General features: G+C 47.1%; 1 protein-coding gene across 1 annotated transcript; it reads right to left on the bottom strand.

The window, feature by feature from the left end:
- Positions 1-1,888: 1,888 nt before the first annotated feature.
- LOC144121984 (S-phase kinase-associated protein 2-like) lies at positions 1,889-24,746 on the bottom strand. The gene is made up of 7 exons (XM_077655462.1): positions 23,740-24,746; positions 16,104-16,275; positions 12,845-13,005; positions 10,827-10,910; positions 7,406-7,520; positions 4,503-4,714; positions 1,889-2,000 (listed from the first exon to the last, which is right to left on the bottom strand). The coding sequence occupies exons 1-6, from the start codon at positions 24,381-24,383 to the stop codon at positions 4,523-4,525; spliced, it is 1,368 nt and encodes a 455-aa protein (XP_077511588.1). The 5' UTR covers positions 24,384-24,746; the 3' UTR covers positions 1,889-2,000; positions 4,503-4,522.
- Positions 24,747-27,154: the final 2,408 nt, after the last annotated feature.

The raw sequence follows: 27,154 nt of genomic DNA, 5'->3' as shown, positions 1-27,154 counted from the left end.
GGTACTTAAATGCGTCAGAGCCGAAGAGAAACTACGCGTGAATGGCGTCGACTCTTCCGTCGGCTACATCGACACTCCACTGCTCCGCTGTCGTTCCGAGTGGGGGTGCCGCCTCGATTGGAACAGCGGCCCTTCCATCAGCTATCAACGCTACCTTGAGCGCCGAGCGCGCATTTGAAAGTAAAAAGAAAACTTGTTGGACGCTTGAGCTTCCCATAGAACGCGATTGCGTTATCGGGCCGCCGCTTATCAGCAACCGCAGTCAGCAGCCACGTGTGGGATGCCTGTTTGCTGCTTATCGATAGCCGCCATGGGCCGCCGCCGGCGCGCGCGGGGATGCCAGTTCTGCTTGGTGGCTTGGGGTTACAGGTGCGGTATTTGGTTGTTGACATAGCAGCTGCTCAAGGCCAGCACCAAGAGTGATGCGACGGAGCCGCGCAGCAAAAATGCAACCACTCTGTAGCGTGCCTGATGTCTCGCCTCTACTTATAGTGCTGTGTTTTCGTTTCGATTGTAAGTCGAACCCCCCCACTTCGAATTTTCAAATTTTAAAAATAAGTCGACTTACAATCGTGTAAATATGTATTATGCATGTGTGCACAGCCTCACAAAGCTGCACCCATCAACACACCAAGATGGTTCATACTGTCAAGCTGATATAGCCATGAACCAAAAGTGCATGCCATGCGGTGTTAGTGATCTCGTAGGTTTCTCTAACTTCATACTTGGTCCTATGGGATCAGGCTGCACATGTGTGTGTGCAGACATCAAGTGGAGAATAGGCTCAGCTGGGACTCAAATTTGCACAGAATGGCATGTCAAGATCCCCACTGGCAGGATGTTTTTATTTTTCAGCTTTCATTTTGTTCTCCAAAGAAAAAAATCAAAGTGCCTTATCTTCTCACATTACTCAAAGCACTTCTTCAGCAGTCTGCTTATGTGCTCTCTCAAGTGTGTATGCCTATTGGCCACTTTCGTACACTGCCGGGTAAAAATGCAAATGGTAATTTGCATCGAAACGTATACATACTGGTAGCCAGCAGAGTAACTACCTTACCTAGCATGCCACACAACTGATAAGCATGAATATACCTAAGAGTTTGATTTTCAGGCACACTTACCTCTTGGTTGTTAAAACAAGAGAGTCAGATTCAAGGTTCCTCCTCTACTTACAGTAGCAGACATACACAGAGCTTGCACTCTCACCAGCTTCGTGCTTGTGAAATACACTCACAGCACTGTAGCATTGACCACAGTGGCAGGCACTCAGCTTTTTGAATGACCTTTCAAGAAATAAGCTCCCATGACAGACAGGCAGTGCTGTTAATACAGTTTTTAAAAAAATGCGCACCATTTGTTAGTAGTTGCAAATGCTGCAGTGCACAGCAAAAGCCATGAGCCATCTAGTGCATATACACACTGCAAAGGGCCCACTTGTTCATAAGAGCCTAGCTGTACGCTTCCACATAACTGCTTCTATTCAACACTACAGCATTTACAGATCACTGCCACAAAAGAAAGATGCCAGTGACACAGCACAAGGGAAGCACGCCTCTGTAGCAGAAGTGCATTTCACTCCTTCAGTGGGCAGTAGAGAAATATGGAATGCTTGAGGTAAACTGTATCAAAGCATCCAGCTGCTGAAAAATGTGTATAGTGTATATACTCCCAGAACTAGCCTGAACCTCAGTCAAATTCATCTGAATCTAAAATGCAAGCCCTTATCTTAAGTAGGGACCAATGCACCAACTTTTTTTGTCATTTATAATTTTGCAGATGCTTACATGTGTATTTAGTACCTTTCATTCGCCCATAGCTGTCAAAACTTAATGTAACTTAGGCAACATAAAACAGAAGTTGTGGTATCAACAGTAATGGCCAGTTTAAATACATAGTACATAAGTTTCTTTATTTTCATGCTCATATCAAGTGTGTGCTTTCCGTTGCCACAGTGAATGTGTGGCCAATAGTGATGTCTCTCACTCCTCCCTTGTCATGACCTGCAAGTGAAAAAGAAAACCAAGCGATTAATGCGAACAAATCCTGAACAGCCTAATTTGCAACATATGCCACAACCCAAAACTTGCAGTAGAAGAGCATCACTAGGCATTACTCTTACCCAAGGTGTACATGATAAAAATTCTCTGCTCAAAAAAAAAAAAGATACCGCGTTTACTCGCAGCATAATTTGCACCCATGCGTAATTTGCACACCCCTAATTTATATAAAAAAAAAGTTTTACTCTGACATTTTGTGCTCCCTGGTGCGCAAGCACACAAGCATGCACGCGGGCGCACGCAGGGCAGGCTTCCAAAGATGGCGCAGCAGTGTCGCCGCGTGTGGCTGCAAAATGTGAGAAAGTGGTGTTAAAAAAAAGTCAGTACACCAGAAACCCACAACAGTAAACTCGGATATAGTAGAGCGAAACTTGGACCCATTTTGGCTTCCATAGACTACTGTAAATTTTTTTTTCGGCAATAATAACGATTTTTGTTTGTTTTTTCAAAGAAACGGCTATGGCAAAGCGCGTCTGGCCGTGGCGACGTAGCTCCCACGGAATGATGACATCGCGGCACGCGCAATGTCTATAATCGCGAGGCCAACGTTCAGAGGCAAATGAATACCAAAGAAAAACGGTGCTCTTTGAGGTGGCTTCACCGCCAAGCTCGACAGTTATCAGGTAAAGCCATCTTTTTGAAGGCCTTGTGGGGGGGCGGCAGTGAGGCAAGCGTGTAGTGCTGTGAACATAGAAAGAAGCTGGTGCTGGTCGCTGAGAAAGGAAAGTCACTGCACTGGAATCCTCACTGCATTACACTCAGTGCATTGAGGATTAAGAAAGGGAAGGAACGAGCGAGCATGGCAGCACGAAGCACAGGCAAGTGGCGGCAGGAAGTGGAGGCGCGGCAGCACTGTGTGGATGGTCTTGCCACGCTTGACTGTGTTGCTCGCATTTCCTAACCATTGCCTCTTAAATGATGCTGAGGCTGCGGAGGACGACGCCGTGTTCAGGCAAAGCTTTGGTTTTCACATGGAATCAAACGCTCATTATATTTTTGACCGTATTGTGTTCGTGCAAACGAGGTACTTCCACAAGACGTAAACAAAATTGAAAAAGTGATAGCATAAAATTTTAGAACAGAAAATAAATAATTATCATTAAAGGGATGATAAGATCAGCATAAAAGGTATTTCTGAGTTTGTTTTTTTTCTAAACGACACCTATATACACACCTGTTACAAAAGTCTCAACTCTGTTACCGTATTTACACAATTGTAAGTCAACTTATTTTTCAAAATTTGAAAATCCTAAGTTGGGGGGGGGGGGGGGGTTGACTTACAATCGAAACTAAAGCATAGCACCATAAATAAAGGGGAGACAAGATATCAGGCATGCTACAACGTGGTTGCATTTTTCTGCACGGCTCCGTCCCATCGCTCTTGGTGCTGGCCTTGAGCAGCTGCTATGCCAACCTGCAGAACCGGCATCCCCTCCAGATGCGCGGCAGCTAATGGCAGCTGTCGATAAGCAGCAAACCGACACCTCCCCACTCCCCACACGTGGCTGCTGATTGCAGCTGCTGATAAGCGGCGGCAGCCTGATAACGCATTCGCGTTCTACTCGTAATAAGCGCCCTCCAAGTTTTTTTTTTTTTTGAGCTTTCAACTGTGCACTCAGTACTCAAGGAAGCATTGATAAGGCAGCTGTTCCAATCGCAGTGGCATCGCCACTAGGAACGGCAGCAGCGCCGGGGAGTGTTGGTAGCTGATGGAAGAGCCGACGTCGTTCACGCGTAGTTTCTCCTCCTTGGCTCTGACGCATTCGACTACTGTCAGCCGTGTTTCAAAAGACTTTAATGTCGTGCTTCGTCGGTCATCATTTGTGTCTGGGTACAATAAGTGACCGGCACTCGTTCACGGCTACATTCAAGATTGCTGTTGTTGTTTACGCTGAAGAAACGAACTGCGTGCTGGGCCACAAGTTCGACGTTCGCAACGGGTGATACAGGTGTGGCAGCTGCAGAGAGGCAAAATTTTCAGCTGTTCCAAGCAATGTTGTGATGTGGCTGTTAGCGAAAAGCGGGATTTCGCTGCACGACGACGTTAGAACGACATGCTGTGGGACCGCAGCAGCGATCACGACAGCAGCGCTAGTGAGGACAATGGCACAAGTGTGGACGAGTAGTCCAGTGACTAATACATTTTCGTTTTGGAATGTGCCCACGGGCATGCCCGTGCACGGCAGCCGATAAGCAGTGGCTGCAGGATAATGCTATCACGTTCAATTATTAAAGGCCAAGCTCAAACAACCTCCAAGTTTTTTTTTTTTTTTCTTAAATGCGATATGGGGGGGGTCGACTTACATTTGAGTTGACTTACAACCATGCAAATGTCCCCTGTGACTAAGCACAACACCTGCCTGCTGAAGAGGACGTCACACTTGCACTCACGCTCAGTGGCTGAGTGCAACTTTGTCCTCACAAGCATCACTGTGAGTAACTTACAGCTGTTGGGGACCGACCCGTCACAGGGACAGTGCAACCTGCTGGGCCTCCAACGGCGAGGTGGGGCCAAGGTGTCGCTCGGCACGGGGTGATGACCCCGCTGACGACTGGGAGGGCGACCGCTCAAATGGGACCACCAGCTCCCCGTAGTAGTTGAACACCTTAAGCTGCGGAAGACGCCTGGCCAGAGACTCCAGCAGCAGGTCCACCACCTGGTTTGGAAGAGGTGAGGGAGAGGGTTAGAGGCGTTCCTGCACAACGCACTTATAGGCACGTGGTTCAAAGCAAAAAGTGTGTAAGTATGTGAAGGCCCTGCTAATTGTCCATACAGAAGTCTGGATTATATGATGAGAAATAACTATACACTCCCTGCCTGATACTGCAAGAGAGCCACCAACAATATACAGAAAAAAAAGGCATCAGGAAAAGTTTAAGAAAAATAGGTTTATTAGAGATATTGGTACAAAGCCTCAAAAGTCAGCAAAGTACATCCCTTGAGCATTTACACACTTTTGACAACGGCTTTTTCCACGACTCGAAGGCTCCCCCGGTAGGCGGATTCCGGAAGGCCCTTAAGGGCACTTGTGCAAACTTCTTTCACGGCACTTAAGAGTCCCATGGTGGTGTCCTTTGAGGGAGGATTTCACTTTTGGAAACTGGAAATAGTCGCAATGCCGTTTATCGTCAGGCAGTCGCTGACCTTGGTGTAGGTGTAACTGGATGCATTGTCATGATGCAATTTCCATCCTCCATGTCTGGCAATGGCTGGCCTCACCCGATTGACCCTTCTCTTCAGTCTTCTTAGCACTCTAGGTAAAGAGCACCATTCACTGTCTGTCCCTTAGGCACAAATTCGTAGTGAACCACCCCCTCTGCGTTGAAGAAAATGATGAGCACGGCTTTCACTCTGGATTTGTTCACTTGAGCGTTTTTTGGACGAGGTGATGCCGGACTGTGCAATTCGGAACTTTTGCAGCTTTGTTTCTGGGATGTACTGGATGTATTCATATATCCATGCTTCGTCTCCCGTCATTCCGTTGTCCAAGAAGCCGGGGTCTTATTCAAGGCGTTTCTTCACAAGCAGACACTCGCCTCTCCTTTTGCTCATCTTTTGCATCACCAAATTTTAAGTGATAATGCCATGCACTGTTATCTTATCAATGCCAATTTCATCTGAGACCATTCGCACACTTACACAGTCTGAATTAAGCACTTCACGCACACGTTGCATGTTTTCTTAGGTTCTTGACGTTGACAGCCGTCCAGTGCAGGGCTCGTCCTCCACATTCTCTCGGCCATCGTTGAAGAGCTTGACGTGGCTGTTAAATTCATAACTCAATTTCTTCTTGATGCTGGTTTTAACTACTGAACAATGGCTGTGACATATAAGGTATGTTTAGGTCATGTGAGGCATGAAAAAAACTCTTGTGCCACTTAGAAACTGCAGTTTGTGACATGCTATCATCCTTGAACACTTGGCGAATCATGCCCAACGTCTCTGTACCTGACTTCCCCAGTCCAACACAACGCCTTCGTACCTTAATTCCAAGTCCAACACTGCTCAACCATTCGCTGCATTTTGCACTCGTACCCAGTCACTCTACAGGGGTCCACTAAAAACATGATCTAGCTTGAACGAATGCTCGCAGATGACTAGTGCTTGGAACACTGAATGTCACATCAATCACCACCGCACATGCACGGTGCGAGCACGCTGCGGCGTACAGTCACGTCAGGAAAAAAATGTTCTCTATAATTTTTACACAAACCCTGTAACAGCCTATTAGAAAACTTCACTGGCAGACATCACATCATGTCGGCTTACTACTGCTTGGAATTAGAATGCGTATGGTGCAATGAAGTGGTCGAATGGAGGCAGCCATGGTTTAGCCAATGCTTCGAAGGCAGAGCTACACGCGTGACTCGCACCCAGTGGAGCAAGGAGACGCTCACATGGACCGCTTTCTTGGTCACTTCACTGCCAAAGGTCCCTCGAACCTTCATTTTAAAACAGTACAAAGAACAAATTTTTGCTGGTGTTTTTTTTTTTTCAAATAATTTATTAGACATTAGCATATGTGGATCACTCCAAGGTACTCCTTTACGACTTTTAAATTCATAATCAATTTCTTCTTGATGCTAATTTTAACTACTGAATGATGGCTGTGACATATAAGGTATGTTTAGGTAATGTGAGGCATGAAAAAAACTCTTGACAGTTTTAGTTCACTACAACACTTAAATCAGCCTGCTCAAAGAGTTGGAATGGCAACCAATGCATTGTCTAGAGGGCAGCCTGTGCTGTTTTCGACTCCCGCAAAACCCCATCTGTTACGTGAGGCATGGTACACCTCTGGACGCCATGTACCCTCGGGCCACACGTGCATTCCGGCCGGCTCTGTGGTGTCACGCTGTGTGATCCTCTCATTGGGCAAGGGGGGAGGCAGGTCGTGGGTGCATGGCGATTTTAAGACAGGTGAGCAATGAGTACAGGACACGGGGCCATACGCAAGCGCCTTTTTATAAAGGTCCCTAACATCACGAGCTGAGAGCCTCGCGCCTGCCCTTGCGGAACCTGCGAGTACCCAGCAAAACCCACCGAGTAACCGGCACCACTGATCTGAGTCAGCAGTGGTTTGTGCCACAGATTTCCTGCCGCAGCAGGCTGTTCACGCAGTAGTTTAGCAGCAGTGGTTAGTTTTGTCCCTGTGCAGAAACTTCAGAGAAAGTTTCAAGACAAGTAAAGGATTTCATACAGCACCAGTAACATTGTGCAAAGTAGCCTGTGTGCCAGTTCACTACACTGCATATGGCAGTGGCTGAAAGTAAAAACGAAGGGCAGACCCACTTCTGACTGCCACAGATCCTGTCAGAAGAAAGGAACTGGTAACTCAGACCCTGACCTCGTTGCACTGCTCGAGGTGGATGTACCGCAGCTTGGGCATGCGGGTGGGCAGCTCAGCCAGGCAGAAGCCGTGGATCTTGAACAGTCCCAGCAGCACCAGGTTCACCAGGTTCCTGCATTCATTGTGCACGTTGAGGAAATTTTAAAGGAAACCAACAAGAGCAAGCCGACAGAGTGAACTGCCAGGCTACTACAGCAAACTACAGCTCCCACTGGAGTCATTGCTTCTTTGCAGTGCAAGCGATGGAAACACACACTCACAACACTATAGTTGAGCACTGCTGTGAAGCTCCACCCACATCCATGACTGCCACACACTGTTCCGCTATGACAAGCAAATACCATATTTACATGATTGTAAGTCGACTTATATATTTTTTGAAAATCCAAAATATGGGGGGTCGACTTGCAATTGAAACCAAAGCATAACACCATAAATAACAAGACAAACGAGATACTGGGGATCCTACAGCATGGTTGCAATTTTGTTAGTTCTACGGCTCTACCCAGTAGCATTCAGGTATTCTGAGTGCTTTTTCGGAAGAATTTTTTCTTTTTAATTTCAACTGCCCACTCAGCGCTCAAGGGAGAGTCGAAAGTTGATGGAAGGACCACTGTTGCAATTGCGGCATGAGGACATCGGCAGCTGATGGAAGAGCAGACGTCACTCGCGCGTAGGATGCACAGTTTTGCTTTGGCTCTGTCTGACGAATTTGACGACTGCCAGCCACGTTTTTTCTAAAGCGAAAGCTTTACTGGCCTAGCGGCACCAATTTCACCGTGGGCTGCAGTTTGACCTTGAACATCCATGCTGTGCCACCGCCATAGAAACATGTCACATGGCTTTGCCGCACCGCCGAGCCGAGACTTCACCGCCGCTGCACCGGGGGTCCATAGCCACGGAGCGGCTACTGCTTGGCCACGTGATCTAGCGGAGCAGATGAGGCTTGGCGTCTGTAACGTCGAGTGGTTCCGCATACTGGATAGGCTGCGCCCACCCTGCCACCCAGACAGGTGGCAGTTAATGGTTGATCGCGAGAGGTCCGTCACCCAATGAACGCTACTGCTGCAATGCCACATGTCTGCCACAACGTTGTCAAGGCTAATGCATGCAGCCCACATCCCTCTCTCACCACCACCACATACCTCAAAGCGTGATTGAGGCGTCCACTGACCCAGGGAGCCAGTTATGCGCCCTTCCTTTCCTCAAAATCATCCGCGTCTAGAACATTGTCAACGCCAATGCCTATGAGCACAATGAACGCCAACAGCTTTTGGTTTGTATATCCTGGATTAGCTGAGCTAGTCCACATTCATTTTTTTAATGTAGTGCTTTGTCAATCTTCATTTGTGCTCCAGGTCCGGTAGGCACCCACAGCGCTCACTCAAGGCTACATTCCAGTTGGCTGCAATTCTTTACACGAAGAAATGAACAACTGTGTGCCAGGCTGCAAGTTCGACGTCTCAGAAAGAGTGATACAGGAGTGGTTGCTGCAACAAGGCAAAATTTTCAGCTGTTCCATGCGATGGCATGGTGCGGTTTTTTGCGAAGTGCGGGATTTCGTGGGATGATGACGTTAGAATGACATGCCGTGAAACCACAGCAGCGATGGTGACGGCAACGCTAATGAAGGCAATGGTGCAAGTGTAGAGGGGTAGCACAGTGACTAATACATTTTAACGCGATAGTGTCGAGGAGCTCGTGAGGTGGAAAAGCCGTTGTCACCGTCACCGTAGCCTAAGGCTGCTGCGGCTTCATTGTGTCACTCTTCCTGCTGGCCTTGAGCAGCTGCTCCGTCAATGCACAGAACCGGCACCCCCCTCCGCCCTCAGCTCACACAACGGTCGATAGTGGCTGCTGACGGTGATGCTGATGGCGAGCGTCCTCGCTGTTTTTCGATTTGGAATGTGCCCACTGGCATGCCTTTTTTTTTCCTGACATGCAATATGGAGGGCTCGACTTACAATCATGTAAATACGGTAGTCTGCTGTTAAAATTGTTCTTGCTAGGCAAAGAAAAATTGGCAGTGGCTTAACTTGGCTAACCCTGGAATTCAGCGAAAAGCAAGCACACTTGCTCAGCGTCTGAGGCTCATCCATGGCAGCTCCGCTACATGCTCGCGACAGCCGTTCTATATACATCCCACACGACCACATGGCTATGACGTGGTATTACATGGTCTTACGACACCCCCATCTGATGTCATCACGCGACTTCACACCACTCTATTGGATGTTCTTAAGGTCAAAGGTGAACCCAAAGGTCACCCAATGTCAAAGGTCAAATAAAGGTCATGGGTCAAAGGTTCAACACCATAACTGTACCACATACGGTCACACACGGCTATCCTTGGTTGAGCTGAAGGTTATTCAAGGTCGTTGTGCTGCCTACCTGAAGACTGCTTTACCTATAGTAGTGAAGCTTTTCGCTTCAAGAACATAATAATAAGACGAAATTGGCTCAGTGGTTACCGCACTCGGCTACTCAGCCGGAGAACCCGGGTTCAATCGTGGCCACACTTCGCAAGAAGTGAAACGCAAAGGACACCAGTGTGTTGTGCGAAGTCTGTGCACATTAAATATGCACGGGTGGTCAAAATTAATACAAAGCCCTCCACTGCAGCATCCCAGCTTGAGTCGCTTTGAGATGTTAAACTACACAAAGCATCCCATACCGTAAGACCATAAGACGAAATTATGAGCTCAAGAATTTTGTTTCCCCTAAGATATGTAATAGAGTGAAATGTTAAAAAGCTGATTTTAATAACTTATGTGACATAGCTTTGTTCAGAAGAATAAACAAAAACAAAGTCGCTCAGCTTCCTATTTTGCTATTGCATAGCAATGAGCTTAGTTTGCAAAGTTTTGAATGGGACCTCTTATAGTTAGTTACAAATGGCAATTTCTCAGTGTTTGGCCTGAGCAGAGCATACCGTACCCTTTACATGGTAACCTTTCCATGCCTGACTAACCTGAAAACAGCTACTGTAACATGTCTTGGTGAGTGCGTGCAGTGCCTGACTGGTCTGGCAACCCTGAGCTGAGCCTGTATGGGGGAAGAAACATGGCCTCTCCCGTGTACAGCTACAGTTAACCTAACTCCATGGTTAAGCTCATTCTAAAGAGTAAAAAATCATTCTCCCCCTGATTCACCCTGATATGATCTACCTTCCCAAGCACAGGTCTGAACAGCAAACTGCCAAGGACTGCAGCAGCATCCAAGCAGTCTACACCAGAGGAACGGTGAGCCACATGTCTGCAAGACAGCTCTCCAACCCTCTCAGTTTGGTAATAGACGCCCATTTCGAACATGATGCATAAGTGTGGAATAAGCCAGTGGCTTCAAGAGGCACTCCATTTCCAGTTACTGGTGAAACAACAGAAGGGCGCTGCAAAGGAAGATAAAGCGCTCCACTCACGAGCAGTTGGCCACAATCGTTGCCAGACCGTTCTCGGTGATGTCCCAGCACCAGGGAAGCTCTAGCGTACGCAGCTGCGGGCACCTGCACATCCCACACACACCGAGAAACCTTCAGGCCAGAGGCAATGCTAGCCGGCACACTCCACACAATTTTAAGTTTGAGTAAAAATCGACTGACTGGCTATTACATGACTATATTCGGATACAACTCCAGAACGAAGCGGCATTTCCCCGTCAAAGGACCCCCTTCCAGCCAATGGCGTCGGCCGATTCGCATGAACCTGCTAGCGTGACAATGCACGGAGTGGCTGATGAGGGGGGATAGGCCCCTCCTTCCATGGTCAGGGATACTCCCTCCCTGCATTGTCACACCGCTCCTTGCATTGCCTCGCTAGCAGGTTAATGAGAATCGGCCAATGCCATTCGCTGGAAGGAGGTCCTTTGACGCCAAAAAGCCGTATCATTCTTGAGTTGTATCCGACTATACGTCATGTTTGTTTGGCAGCAAACGATGCATTCACTGCCGACAAAACTTGACTTGAAAAAAATGGAACATTTTTTAATTCCTGCAACTCTGGTTGAAATGAGTGAAGTCAAGATTTAAAAGGACTTCACCATTTGCAAGTCAATGGCAGTGTAGTCTAGCCTCAGAGGTCTGCACCCACAAAAAAACTGTACTGACGTCAAAGTTTTCTACACTTATATGAGAAAGCTTTATCAAGCTTATTAAAACTTTGTTCTCAGTAAAGGTAGCCTCCTGTTTGTCATAGCAATGCATGGGTTGATCAATACATGCCAACTTCAATTTATCCTCAGCATCCCTTGAAGGTGCACTGAAGAGGATTCCGAGCTTGTCTTTTTACCGCGGGAACTCGATATACACACTCCGAGCATTCTTAGAAACTTCAAACTATTGTCCTGTGAGGTTGATTTCCTTTAAATCGGATTGAATGTCCCAGCTACCACCTTTCTTTGTTTGAACTGACCTCAAGAGAGTAGGAGGAGTCAACCAACCTGAGGAATGCCTTTCAGCCAGTCACGTGGTGGCTTCGCTTTCACTTTTATTTTGTTTTTTAGGTTTCCGCCAGTCGCAGACAACATAGCCACAAATTAGGTTCACAGAAATAAAAATGCGCATGGGCTCTTTGCTTTCACAGATTACTCCATGTATTACTACGTATAACTCCGCCGATGGCAGAGCGGCAAGCCTGGTTGACGCGCTGGTTGACTCCTACTCTTGGAGGTCAGTTAAAAAAAAAAGAGGCGGGAGCCGGGACATTTAATCCGATTTAAGAGGAAAATCAGCTGCATAGGACAATAATTCGAAGTTTCTAGGAATGTTTGCAGTGTGTACATTGAGTTCCCATGGTAAAAAGGCGAGCTCAGAATCCTCTTTAATGCACCTTTAACAATGGGGGCATATGAACAGCTTCGCAAGTTCAACTGCAAGTTAGGATTCAGGCTCACAAATATATTTGTGCAAGGAGGCCGGTGCAGCTCCAAGAGTGCCTGGAAAAAATTTACGGGACGACGGACAGACATCTGATGCGACAATCCTGTGAAAGCACTTGGACTCACCCTCTACGATAACTTTGATGCTTTGCTCATAAGCTAAGGCTTCACACAAACGCCAGAATCTTATTGGAGGGTGAAGGTGGGAGGATTGGGTCAAGGGCGGAGGTGGGTGGGTGGGCAGCCTCCTGGCTAGGGGAGGTAGCTGGAGGGTGGGGTAGCTGGAGGGAAGCTGACATTATCAATGTGGCTTTGAATTCGATTTCGCTGTTGGTTTTTCGTCCTGGTGCTGCGTGGTCTTCTTATGGGTGGAGGCCTTGTGAGGGGCAGAGTTGGGTAGGTGGGTGGCACACCTGGAGGGTGAGCATGGGCAGGGGTGAGGCGAGGTGCAGCAGCGGTGGTGAAGGTGGCTGGTGGGTGGAACCTTGCTTGGGCTAGGCTGAAGAGGAGAAGGGGTGAGGGTTAAAGCAACACTGCTTTCCAAACAGGCGGTAGGACACGCACCCCCGAACTAGCATGGCCAGCGCTTCGTCGTCGAGTGCCAGGCTGTCCAGCTCAAGGCGGGTGAGATTCGCCAGGCTCTGGTTCTCAAACATGCGCCCGAGTCCTCGGGCCGTTAGCCGGGGCCCACGCCGCAGTTTTAGCTGCCGCAGCTCGTGCAGGCCCTGTGGTCAAAGAAATGGCGGTCTCTAAACTCCGATCACGAGAACCGCCTTGCTATCTCCATGGTGCAGCATCAGTCGTTCTTCAATGCCACATATACCTCAACAATGTGAAAGCTGGGGACATGAAAGAGCAAGCACCAAACAAAGCCATTCCCAGCGGAGGATCTCTCTTATTCTGCAGGTCAAGATCAAAGTTAAATAATATCTGACAAAAAAATCCCAGGAATTCCATGTTCCCACGGAATGCAAAACACATGTAATGATGAAATATAACAGTGTCCTAATTGTAACGCGTCTATTCAGTGGAAGAACTAAATTAAGAGCAGAATAAAGTTGCCACGCACACAAAAAAGAAGCATGCATGCACAGAGATATCAAAGAAACAAAAATACAACCATGACTTGGTGTAATATAGCTTTACTGATGGCATAAAAACTTGCCCTAATGCAAGGCAGACAAGTTGAAAGTTGAGTGCAACAGTGCATCCTGTGCTGTTTTTACCCACGTCAGTTGTGCCAGCACTCAGCTGGGACAGGGCAGGGATAATTGGCGAGATACGAGAGAGGCCACAGTCCTGCAGTGGGCGTAGTCAGGCTGATGATGATGATGACACAAAGAACTAACAGAAAAGTCCTAAGTTCCCCTTCATATTGGTCTTTTAATCAGAACTGATAAAAACACCAACGGCTAACACCTGTATCAAGAAAACCACCATTTGCAGGTGGATCAGCCAGCTCAGATTGCTGCTGCTCTCAGTGAAAGCCACCATAAAATGAATAAAACTCTTAGGCAATTCTTGGTGGACTGTCTGAATGCATTAGCAGCCAAATGTTCGTTATATCCAAGCTTGACACACTAAAGTTCATTACAGTGGCCAACGATTTCTTCGGACTCCAATAATTTGGACTTTCGCAATAATTCGGACTTCGCTGAGGCATTGTCAGGCACCTCATAGTAATGCGCACATTTTCACAACTGATATTTCAGACTCTATGGAGTTCAGAAGTTCATATTTCAGACGAAAATAGACGCTAGCCTACTGTGAGGATTGTTTTTCAACCAAAAGTTTGTTTTTTTCGGCCTTATATAGATGCGGCCGTGGATCCCTACCATAGCTAACTGGTTCTCCGCAGCTGCGAAAGGTGCCATTTTGGATATAAACCATATCAATCAGATGGACTGGCTTGAATAAGCTTGGTTTTTGTACTTCACTGTTGCCACTTGAGATAATGCCATGCTCTTCGCTGCCATCGAGATGGCCTGCAAAGAACGCGTAACAGCATTGAAACGGACAGCTGCAGCATCCGCCATGTACTGGACACCGCTGCCCATTGTGCGGGGCAGCTGTGGGGGTGGGGTGTGCTCTCGGAGGCTGGTTCAGCTCGCGGCATCCCGTGGGTTACCTTTCTCGGTCTTCGCGAGCACTGTTGCTCATAGAAACTGACTTCTTCCTTCACATGGTACATGCATTTGTTCGCAACATAACCTGCGGCTGCGTCGCACCGTCTGGTACCATGACGTGAGGTGGTGCGGTCATCACAAAGGCATGTCTATGATTCAGCTATAGTCTAATATTATTGCTTGCAAGCGAACATGGGTGCAGCGTAGTTCACGATTTTTAAAGCCTTTTTTTTTTGCAGAAAGTAAAATTTTTTAAGTTCATGAATTTTACGGACTGTTCAGTTATTCAGACCATTTTTCGGATCCTGCCGAATCCGAAAATTCGGTCTGCGACTGCATATCCGAAGTGTTACACTATAGGTTTGTTACACCCGAGGTCCCCACACACGAAAGTTAGTTACATCTGAGGTGGCATACTAAGGTTTGTTATATCCGAGGTAGCACACTAAGTTTGCATAGGTAGTATAATAAGTTCGTTGGTAGGCCAGAAGGCAAGTCGCAACCTGCCACAGGCTACTCAGAGACGGCGCTAGCCATTTCCGTTTGCAAAGACCTTTCTAATGCTAACACATTAAAACAACAGCCCGAACCTTATAAATGCGCACTTCTTCAGTGGCCTTACACAACGTGTGCTATGACGGATTAAAGGCGTGCTAAGACTAGACAAGCATAAAACACATACGTTCAACGCCCATTTCAAGGAAAAAAAATAGCCCACGAAATGACTGTACTTCAGGTCATTCTTAATGAACACTGAGAGGTGGCATAACCAAAAGGCTCTGCCCTTTGGCATTAAAAAACCTACTAATAACCAAATTTACTGATAGTGTCTTAAATTTAGCTTAGGTTCTGGTTCAACAAGGCTAGCAAGATCACCCACATACTTTTCACTCGTGAATCAGACTGCATAATCCGTTTTTGATATCACACGGGCATTCGTTATGTGTGCCGCCTTTGCTGCAAGCATCTGCAGCTTTGCCACAGCCTAATATTCTACCATTTGATCAAGCAAGCTAGGCAGTGAGGAAGGAAAAGTGACACATATGCTGAAAAGAACAGGTAAAACTAGTTGGTAAGTTGAGGTAAAATGCCTCTCATCCCAGCCAGAAACATGGCAACCGAAAAAGAATGGCAACAGATTTGCCTAGTTAGGCTAAATGCAAATACGTACACTAGCAAGGTGTGTTCTGCAATTTTTTGCATTGCTAAACATTGCTGCGCTAAGGTGTTTGTCGCAGCATGTCTTCTTTATTAAAAGGTCAGCCCCCTGCCACCTATGTCACATGACCTTGCGATGCCATCACAACCTGCCAGGCGCACGCGTGTGCACAAATGCACGCACACACACAAACACACAAACATGCACACACAAACACACGCACACATACACACACCTGGTCGAGTTGCCATACCTGGGCAGGCGGGTTGCCACCTGCCCAGGTCTGTTGGTCCACACTTCTCAGCTTCATGTCAGCCAGGCATCTTTCCGTCAACAGTTACAGGCAGCATGCACATTATATTCTTCGATGCAAACAACACTGCAGTACATATCACAATATACTCTGATGTGAAGCCAATTCGCATGACTATATGAAAGTTGCCTCTAGTTAGTGTGTGCCAGAATCCTTCTTGCCTATCTTGTGAAAATGGTGAGCAGGAAGAGAAAAACAAAAATGTGTGGAGAAAACTGCACTTGCCTGGATGCAGGTGAGGCTGGCATCCGAAAGATTCTCGGCATAACTGACACCCAGGGTGCGTAGCCGCTTGCAGACGCGCAGCGCCTCGAACGAGGTGTCCGTGAGCTCCTCCCCGTCGAGCTCAAGCGAGATGAGCTGGGGCCCGAGGCAGCGGCCCAGCTCACACACCGCCCTGCAGCGACCACCAGTGGGGTGAGGCAAGCAATGTCACATGCGTAGCTCACAACTAAATCCTAGTCTAGGCACCTCCTATAATGACAAAATGGGCTGCTCATGTTTTACTTGCGTCTTCTGCAGTTGGTTCACCATTTGATGACACAAAAGAGTGTAATTACTCATTAACATCCACCCAAGTACAACCCATAAAGAAAAGCAGTGCGACCTTCACAGCCATATGGCTACGCATGGATGGATGCTAATGGGTAATTATACCCTTTTAAATTCTACCTCACCTTGGGGCAATCTCTTTAATACACTGGACAGATATTGCCCAATGTGTTTAGGGAGATCTCCCAAGGTGAATTCCTACACACATTAAACTGTGATTGGACGGCAGTGGGGGCCAAGAGAAAACGTGCGTCTGCCTCATAAGCAGGAGGTGTGAGGATCAACACCAGTATCCCCGGGGAGGCGAACACATTATCCAAGGCACACTTTGGCCAAGCTGGCCTTACAACATTTAAATGAAACCATCAGCATCATTGAATTGACATGAATGACATGTGGTGCATGCATGTGTTTTCAAAAGAGACCACCATAAATTTTACAGCCATAGCTTCAATGAATGACTTTCGTCAGAGTGAACACTGCCACCGTAAGTGCGGTCAGTCATGAATGAAAACACGTGTGTTCTCTGGCTGAACAAAGAGTGCATTATTCACGTGGGCCAGAGCCATTAGGAGGCATGCAAGCAGTTCGAACAGTTCTCTCAGGAATGTCTATCCTATTTTGATTCCAATGTGCTGGCAGCGGTCACACGAGGGCCAAGAAGTGGGCCCCCTCAAGGGGAAAAGTGGGGGTATCAACACTGATGCCACTGATGCTTTATTGTACCAGGGAACAGTGAAAATCCCCCAAGTTTTTGTTGCTGTTTAAGCACTTCTCCCATTACCAGGAACACACAACAAGGTGCAAGAAGGTAATTCAAGAAGGTCCCTCCCCACCTTCCATTTTTTTGCCTTGACTGGTGCCCCTTAGCTGCTGAGTGGCCACACAGTACCTGACACAATTAAGTGGTGTGAAAACAAATTTTGTGATTAATTACGCCAATAAGCTTCAGACTCAGTTACCAGGACAGTAGAGTCTAATGTAAAACCACACAGGCAATACACCAATGGCGGCAAACACATGGCATTACGCTCAAACATCATCCTGAAGAACCTCGCACAGTATGCTGCTTCATGTGACACATGACAGCATTTCAAATGCCAGCAGTCGATCACTGCTTACTGCGTGCATGTTACACGTACCTGCGTAACAAAATGTTTTGTATTGATTCACAATGTGCATCACTATGTTGCAGTAGTACATTTTGTTTTTGAATATGTGCATCACAAAGTTGCGGTAGTAAATTTCAGTTTAGACTGAAAGTACAAGCTTAACAGCAAATAGAATCGGGCTTTGCAGTGATCATTAACACTGAAAATGGTGGAAGGCTTACAGACCTTCACAAAAAGTGCTCCTTTATGTAGAGTAGAAGCACTGAGTGCTGGACTGTTGTGTCCACATGTGGTCACCATAGAGAAATTGCTTTGGTTTGTTTTAGTTTATGGGGCTTAACGTCCTAAATCAACTCACGCTATGAGGCACACCGTAGTTGAGGGCTCCGGATAATTTCGACCACCTGGGGTTCTTTAACGCGCATTGACATCGCACAGTACACGGGCCCCTAGAATTTCGCCTCCATCGAAATGTGACCGCCGCGGCAGGGATCGAACCCGTGTCTTTTGGGTCAGTAACCGAGCGCTGTAGCCACTGAGCCACCGCGGCAACCAAATTTGTAAAGAATGCAAAGGGCTGTGCACATAGAAACTGAATAGTGAACACCTTGGCTTAAATATGCCAAGTCAGGATTGCTTTATAAGAGGTGAGAGCAGTTGTTTTCAGATTCACCCAGGTTATCTATATCATGAATCTAATCAATCTGATTACACTTCTTTCCAGTTGTAATCACAAATATGCAACTATGACTGCTGCAATTACTGCTCTGCACTGCATTTTAACTGGAGTGCGTTCAGTAGGAAGATTATTTTTATCTGTTTCAGGAAGTGAGATGTCAGTCAAGAAGGAATCTGACACATGGGTTTATGCTGAAATGCATAAGAGGCAATGCTGTGAGCACTTTCTTCATGTGACACTTATCTGCATTTGCCAAACACCTCAAATACCAGTCTTGAAAATGCAGTTATTCTATAACTTACTCCATGGCACACTAAACAAACTAGATGCACAAACTAAGACATGCATCTAGTTCCAGCGTACTTTTTTTGCAGCTTCGGATGCTAGAGAGCAAAAGCTTTTATGCATGCTCTGGAAGCATGGCACCACTTCCTGAAAACCATAATAGTGCCGAAATTGTGACTTCCAGGAATAGTGAAGAATAAACTTGAAAAACTTGCAATAGAGATATTACGAACTGAAAATCTCAACCATTTGACTTTCTGAGTGGGATGAAAAGCGAAATGAATAGCAGCCTGCAAAAGCAGTTTTCAAAAACCTCATGAAATGTGTGCACACAAAAAAGCACGTGAAATGTAAGAAATACACAGTAGCTGATTTCCAGTTATTCCATTTGCTCTCCATCCATCCTGTTAATGTCAAATGTATCTCGTAAAAACACATACACGGCAGCACCTCATTACAGTCATGGCTGTCAAAATTTTTACGACACTCTCCGTCACAAGAAACCAGCTACCGATCACACTGGGCTGCTCAGTTAGGCCCTCAAACAGGCACACAACATGAAAAACAAGACCTCCAAGCAAGGCACCCACGACAAGTGTGATGCCAGCGGCACCTACAGTCACAACCAAGCTGTTTTACATGGTTGGATGCGACGTTCCTAGACGATAAATAGATGCGGTCAGCCAGGTTGGAAGGGCTGCTAGGTAGGTGCCAGTTTTGTGACAGATGACACACCCCACTTGGCTCTGTGCCCAGGAACTTGTGCACGGTACGATTAATTAAGGTGACATTTTGTGTCAGAGGCCTGGCTAGCGAGCGGAAACTCCACAGTCTTGGTTCCAAATGCAGTGACACCACTCCTGGTGAAAGCAGCCCACTGAACTACTTTGGCACCAACCTCCGATATTCACTTTGCCCCATTCCCTGTCATTCCCCCCTTTCCTTTCACTCCTTCTCCCAGTGCGCAATATCCAGCCAAAGGCAAGTTTTTCTGACTGGCTTCACAGTGAAGCAGCTTTGTCTCTCTTTGCCGACAAGTGAATTGGGCCTGTTGGTTTTGCATAATCAAACAAACTTCACAAAACTGTGAGGCAAGAAGGAACAACCGATACCGTAAAACACTGATTTCCAACGACATTTTTCTGGAAATGCGTCATAACACCGAGTGCGGCTGATGGTATCTGCCGAGAGAAATAAATATGCACACATTCAAGACATAGCTGAGTCAATGTGCAACGTGTGTCGAATAAGAACAGTAATATGCCTAATTTTTGTCTTGTGCATTATTGCACATAGCACTAAATGTGTTTCAAACTGCACATTCAAGAGCATGCATATCAGCATTTCCTTGCAATGGTGAAGTGGAAAAGCTTGCCATTCTTGACGGATAAGTTATTGTTGGTCTAGGAAGATTCTCTGCTCAGTTAAAAGCTTTGAGGCTTTTCAGCGCAATGCCTCGTCTATTATCAATGCCTGTCTTTCCAATGGGAGCAGCATGGATGCCTTGTTCACCCTTCTTCCGTGATACAGTGCGCTCCAATAGGATCCCTACGTTAAGTCACTCCGGCAGTCGGAAAGCTTCATGCAAGTGTAGTGCCACGCTGTGCTTCCTACACCTTCTTCAAAGGGACACAGTGCAGAAGATCTGTTTCGCTAGCCTCTGCCTCGATCAGCAGAAAAGCTAACAAGTGGGGAAAAGCAGGAGAAAGAGGACAGGCCGGGGTTTGACATTTTCAGCTGATGTGACAGCCACTGGTAATAGAGGAGGCATTGCTCGGGGATACGTTTAGATAATGACAGAGATGATAACAGTGCAGTAAAGTGTGCATGTTCTCGGACTTTTTCAGGCCTTGATCAAGTTGGCTTAAAGACATCACAGTGCGAAACCACCTTCAAATGCCTTGCACTCCACCTCACAGATTTTTCAGTGCTATGAAACTACACTAAACTTTCGAACCTCCTTGACTGTAGACATACTTCGGAGGAAAAGTTCCATCTCGTCACACAAAGGGGAGCCCTGAATACATAACTGTTTTTCTACTGAGGCAATGACATGGCTAATTTCCCACTGACAAGAAAGCAAAGTATTCCCAAGTGCAATGCAGTAATAGATTAGAGACCTGGAAGCCATCCATTATCTTTAAACACTTTTCTCTATCTCACAGTTTTGCATCGTATATCGTACGCATCATTGTGCACGCGTATATTTAAGTCCATCTGCAAAGGGCTGTCATGCTGGCAGACACTTTGCTGATCACAGATTCCCTGAGCATAATTACCTGCTGTATATAGCACTCTGGATTAATGTTTCGTAGATCACACAAATTTTCAGACTCCATGGATGCACCTCCAATCAGCTTGTGGGAATAGCCCTACCATCACACAGGACATCTCTGCAATTAATGAATGGTACTGCTGATGAAGCCAGGGTCATCAATCTGAGCAGATCAAGAGGCACATTTTGTACATGATGCAAGTCCATCATCATCACCATCGGCCTGACTACACACACTGCAGGGAAAAGGCCTCTCCCATGTCTCTCCAATTAACTCGGTCCTTTGCCAGCTGCGCCCACCCGATGCCTGCGAACTTCTAAATCTCATCCGCCCGCCTAACCTTCTGCCGCCTCCTGCTACGCTTGCCTTCTCTTGGAATCCACTCCATTACCCTTAAGGACCAGTGGTTTTCTTGCCTTCGCATCACATGCTCTGCCCAAGCCCATTTCTTCCTCTTGATTTCAACTAGGATGTCATTAACCCACGTTTGTTCCCTGACCCACTTTGCCCGTTTCCGGTCTCTTACCATTACACCTATCATTTTTCTTTCCATGGCTCGCTGCGTGGTCCTTAACTTAAGCTGAACCCTTCTCATTAGCCTCCATGTTTCTGCCCCGTAGGTGAGTACTGGCAAGATACAGCTGTTGTACACTTTTCTCTTGAGGGATATTGGCAAACTGCTATTCATGATCTGAGAGAACCTGCCATCCAATCCCATTCTCACCTCAATCCCATTCTTATCCTTCTTCAAACTCAATCCCATTCTTATCCTTCTAGTTATTTCCCTTTCATGATCCGGATCATCTGTCACTACCTGCCCTAAGTAACGCATTCTTTTACCACTTCCAGCACCTCGATGCCAATTGTGAACTGTTGTTCCCTTGCTAGACTGTTGAACATTACTTTGGTTTCCTGCATGTTAATTTTTAGACCCACCATTCTGCTCTGCCCGTCTAACTCATTGATCATGCACTGCAGTTCACCTCCTGAGTGACTCAGCAAGGCAATGTCATCAACGAATCGCAGATTATTTTCGCATTCTCAATTAACTCTTATCCACAACTGTTCCCAATACAGGCCTCTGAATACCTCCTGTAAACAGGCGGTGAATAGCATTGGCGAGATCGTATCTTCCTGCCTGACGCCCTTCCTTATTGGAATTTTATTGCTTACTTTATGGAGGACTGTGGTAGCTGTGCAGTTGCTATAGATATCTTCCAATATTTTCGCATAAGGCTCTTCTATACCTTGATTCCGCAATGCCTGTATGACAGCTGAGGTTTCCACAGAGTCGTATGCTTTCTTGTAATCAATGAAGGGTATATATAAGGGTTGGTTATATTCAGCGCATTTCTCTATCCCTTGATTGATACTGTGAATATGACCTATTGTTGAATACCCTTTACAAAAGCCTGCCTGATGATTTGGTTGAATAAAATCTAAGGTTGCCCTGACTCTATTAACGATTACCTTAGTAAATACCTTGTAGGCAACGGACAGTAAGCTGATCGCTCTGTAATTTTTCAAGTCCTTGGCATCTCCTTTCATATGAATTAAGATGGTGTTTGCGTTCTTCCAAGCTTCGGGTACGGTCGAGGTCATAAGGCATTGCCTATACAGGGTGGCTAGTTTTTCTAGCACAATTTCCCCTCCGTCCTTCAAGAGATCTGCTGTTACCTGATCTTCACCAGCTGCTTTTCTCCTTTGCATTGCTCCAAAGGCTTTCTTTACTTCCTCTTTCGTTACTGGCGGGATGACGCATTGCTGTGCGCTACTGTCTCTCTCATTAACGCTCTGATTACATTCACTACTGTATAGATTTGTGTAGAACTCTTTGGTTACTTTAACTATCTTATCCATGTTGCTAATGACATTTCCGTCCTTGTCTCTTAACACATACATCTGATTTTTACAAGTTGACTGCAAGTTGATGCAAGTTGACTGTCACCAAGCCATCTGTGGAGATAAAAAATTCAGCAATGCAACAGCCACAAATATAACGAGGGCCTGATTGCTGGAGAGTGACTGTGCTGCTGCTCAGCTCTGTTGGGGTGAAATGATTTTAAAAAATGGGTCTCTGACTTGTGCTTACCAAAAGCATGTTGGTCATGGCACTTGCTGGCCAAGCTTCCCTTGTACCATTAAGATTAAGCCATGAGTAATAGGATAAAATATATCTGTGTATGCAGTCATGGAAATCAACACACACACACACACAAGCATACATCACGCACACGAAACACATATACTATGGTTGAACATTAGTAAAATTGCATCATGTGTACATCCACAGAACACACTACGATTCCCATCTATATACTCCACTTATAACACTACCATACTAGGGCTAGTGGCGCTTGGCCATTGAGCACAGTTATTTCATACAATTTCAACCGCAGTGACTTAGCAAATGATGAATGCAATTCAGTAGGTTAAGCTGCTGATAGTTCTTATTTTAAGAATCGCTTTAGTCTTGTCTTGTTTGCCGAATATGCAGACGTTCATATGGATTGTTGCCTAGCTGTGGCCACTTGCAGTCTAGTAGTACTATTTGAAAGCAAGTGGGACCACTTGTAAAACCACTTGATATCTTAGCCTGGGGGTCAGCCGAAGCCGTTGTCTGGAAAGGGGGCCCTAGCTTCGACGGGGAAATGCCGCTTTTCTCTTGACTTGTATCTGAAGGTCAGTGAAAATAAATGTTAACCATCATTCATGGTTGCACATCACGTGGCATAATGGTTCGAAACTGATGTGTCAGTGTGCGCAGCAGAAAAGGTACCCATCGTGGTGCGCAGCGCGCGCAACATTCTTGCGAAACTGGGCAGGAACGCAGAGCAGCACGAGTATACCCCACTTCAGTAGCTGGTCACAAGAAGCATGCGGGACGCCACAAGCTTTTATCCCCGCACAGCAATGAAACTAATCAGCCACTCCACTTTGGGTCTGGCATCGTATACCTGTCCGTTATACTGGGAATGCCGTCGGCGTTGAGAAACCTGAGGTGCGGGCATCCGCGCGCCAGCGCAACGATGCCCTCGTCGGTGACCAGACCGCAGTGGGAAATGTTGAGGCTCACGAAGTACGGCAGCCGGCAGAGAGGTGCTAGGGCCGCGTCGTCCATGGCCTTGCAGCCTTCGACGTTCAGGTGCGACAGCTCGCTGCATGCGTCCACGAGCGCCGATACTGCCCCGCAGTTGACGTCCACCGAAAATCCCACGTCGAGTAGCCGCAGCCTGCGCACCGCGAACGAGCGCGCCGCCAGCTCAAGCACGTGCGGCGATGCGCGCATCGTCAGGTCCTCGAGCAACGGCGCCCGGTCCAGCAGCGACCCGAAGCTGGCCGCGTCGCATTCGCTCTCCACCTCGACGCGCTTCCACAGCGAAGGGTCGTACGCGACCCTGCGGAACGATTCGGAGACGCGAGCCACCACCGTCAGCTCACAGTGAGTAAGGTACGAGAACACCAGCAGCTGCAGCTCGAACGGCAAGTCTTCGAACTCGACACGGTCGGACCCGCCCGACAACGCGAGCGTGCCGATGGCGCCGTCGCAATCCCCGACGTCGCCGCCGCCGGCTCCACACGAGTGCAATTCTCCGTTCATCGCAGCGTCAGCGGGTTCCCTGGTGGTCCATCGCACTCGTTGACCACGACAGACGCTAGCCAGGCGGGCTGCACCGAGACATGCGCGACAAACCGCCTTCACCGTAGTCACCGTAGGTCTCCGTCACTCAACAGCTGATGCACTCTGCATGGCCAGTTTGGAGACGGGCTCAGGCACCGTGTGTCTCCCTCCGTGGGTCAAAATAAGAATTGACGATGTTGCAAGACAGGGCGAGATCAAAGAACTACGATATAAATAAATTGTCACGTGCTTCCTTGCGTTGCTGCGTGCTTTGTAGAACGACGCTGCGCCAGCAACACTACGCAGCATGGCCTCTGAAATCGGTACCATGGCTTGAGTGGGGGAAGGGCTTCTTATGTCTCGGAGGCAACATCAGCAGTGATCAGCAGGAATGTAGTTCGCTAGACTCTCGCCAGAGTTGACGGCGTGGTTTATGGCGCGGGAATTTTGGATTGCATCGGCGTCGTTTGTTTTGGTTTCGCATGCATAGCTGGTGTAGCGGTGAACACTCAACTGCAAAGGAAAAGACACCACAGTGGTTACCATTTTTAATCGCGATATCACATTAATATGGCTACAGACACCGCGAATCATTCGGTCGTACCAGAGGGGTTCACGGACTTGGTGGGTTCCGTTATGGCGCGGAAAAGAGCAGCAAAAAAGGCATGGAAGAAAGGACTGCTCTGTGATCTATTGGAAGTGCGGTCGGATTTCAGAGGTGCTACGAACGCACCACCGACAGGTTAGCGGGGATCTCTCACATCACCACCACGCGAAAGATGTCCAGACAGGCATTCCTGTGCCACTTAGTAGCTAGTGTATGAAAACACCCAAGGGACGAAGGTAGGCAGGTAGGTGGGTAGGCCTCAAGCAATGCTGGCACATACCCACCGCGGGGGAGTGGCCAAGACACAGGCGGTTAATAGCTGGATACAGAAATGTTTTGACGGGAAAAGGAATAGTAATAGCATGTAGACCGATAGATTGGAAGACGCAAGGACAGGGGTCGTGTTAACTTGGAGATCGAAGAGGGGACAATGGCTTAATGTGCATAATAGTATACAATGCCTGTAATGTTTCTATTTCGTACTGACTGAGAGCGGGAAAAAGAAATCAGAATGGGACTCGCTGCGTTTCTTGAAGAAAATTTTGCACAGCAGAGCGCATGTTCCTGTCGCTTCGTCCAAGCAAAGAAGCGCCAATGGAAAGAACAACCGCGGAGGACACAGGTATACCCGGTTGATGAAATGGAATTTGCAAAAGACGCTTCCTCAAATGAGAGAAGCGCCGGCAGAACAGCAGGAAGTGATCTATTGTCTCAGGTTTGGCACAAAAAGGGCACAATGGGGAAACCGCCAGGCCAGATCTGTGAAGGTAGAAATTTAGAAGGGGAACCCGGTAGCGCAAACGCGTGAAAGAGACCTCTAGTCTGCGCGATCGCCAGTCTTTGCTGCTCCAAGGATGCAGAAGATGCTGATATTCGGGAGATGATGTAAGAGCCGAGGCAGCAAATTGCTGCAATATTGTATAGCTCCGAAACCTCACCGCAGCTGTATATGCACAGGTTTGCAGGACAGCAATAATTGGGCCGCATAGAGAGGCCTTTGGAATCTGCCACCTCATTTAAGTGGAAGCCCACGTGACCTGGTACCCAAAGCAACCTTACCGAATTTAGATGGAGCGGGATCAGGAACTTAAAGAGGCGTAATGCCCGAGACTCAGTAGGTGAGGATAATGAAGAGCAAATGGACAGAGAGACCATCATAACCACGACCTTGGAAACGGTAGTTTCTAATTTTCGTAGTAAGGCTAAGATTACTGCTAATAATTCGGCCAGATAAATTGGAGTGAAGTCAGGAAGACGGAGTGAAAAAGATCAACCCAGGGAAGGCGAAAAAATTCCCACACCTGCCTTTTCGCGATCATGCAAGGCATCCGTAGCAGTAAGAACATGAGAGGGAAAATACCTTAGGTGGTCCTGCAACAAACCCTGAAGAAGAGGAAAGGGCTGCAGTTTGCATTCGATGGGAAAATGTCATCGAATTCAATCTGGACAGAAGATGAGTTGTTATACATTTGACGGACACTTGTGAAATGAATGTTTATGGGATCAAGGGGGGACTGCACGAAACATATATGCGGAGTATGCAAACGAGACCAGGCGGCACTAAAAAAGGCTGAAAGTTGACTAAGAAATATTATACTGAAGGCGTGAAGAGGTGAGTCGCAAAATTTAAAAAATGTTTCAACTGCTAAAAGGTGAAACCTAGCTGATAACTTTGGGATTCGAGCCTCAAGGTGCAGAATAGCATTGGCGACATATCTTGGAAGCCCCAGACAGAGGCGCAACGCCGCACGCTCCAAGAGCACAAGAGGGCGAAGTTTATAAGCAGGAGCTCTGAGAATAAAATACAGCTGAACTCCAAAATTGGGCGGACGTACATTTCATAAATCATCAGAGGTGTATGCCTTCTCATGCCTGAACTAGCACTCAAAGCCTGCGCAGAACGCCAACGGCCCGAACTCCTTTGCAGAAACTTGCTCAATGTGTGGCCGCCAGGATAGAGTAGTGTCGTATATTGCTCCGAGATACTTCACCGTCTGAACATGAGGAATTATGTTATCTCTATAGACCAGGCAGATATTTACAGGAACCAAACCCGGAAATACTAACAATGCGCATTTCTTCACATTGAGGGACATATGAATTCTTCCTAACCAGTTGTCAAGAACATTGAGGTAATTTTGCA

Source organism: Amblyomma americanum, chromosome 2 (genome assembly GCF_052857255.1).
Source record: "Amblyomma americanum isolate KBUSLIRL-KWMA chromosome 2, ASM5285725v1, whole genome shotgun sequence".
Lineage (NCBI taxonomy): Eukaryota > Metazoa > Arthropoda > Arachnida > Ixodida > Ixodidae > Amblyomma > Amblyomma americanum.
Note: the sequence above shows the minus strand (reverse complement) of the source record. Positions and strands in the feature narration are given on the sequence as shown.

Coding starts and splice junctions, on each gene's coding strand:
- LOC144121984 (XM_077655462.1), bottom strand. CDS start 24,383: ATGAACGGAGAATTGCACTCGTGTGGAGCCGGCGGCGGCGACGTCGGG. Junction 13,006..16,103: donor CCAGCCTCACCTGCATCCAG/GCAAGTGCAGTT, acceptor CTTTGACCACAG/GGCCTGCACGAGCTGCGGCA. Junction 10,911..12,844: donor CTGGCCATGCTAGTTCGGGG/GTGCGTGTCCTA, acceptor TGGGATGTGCAG/GTGCCCGCAGCTGCGTACGC.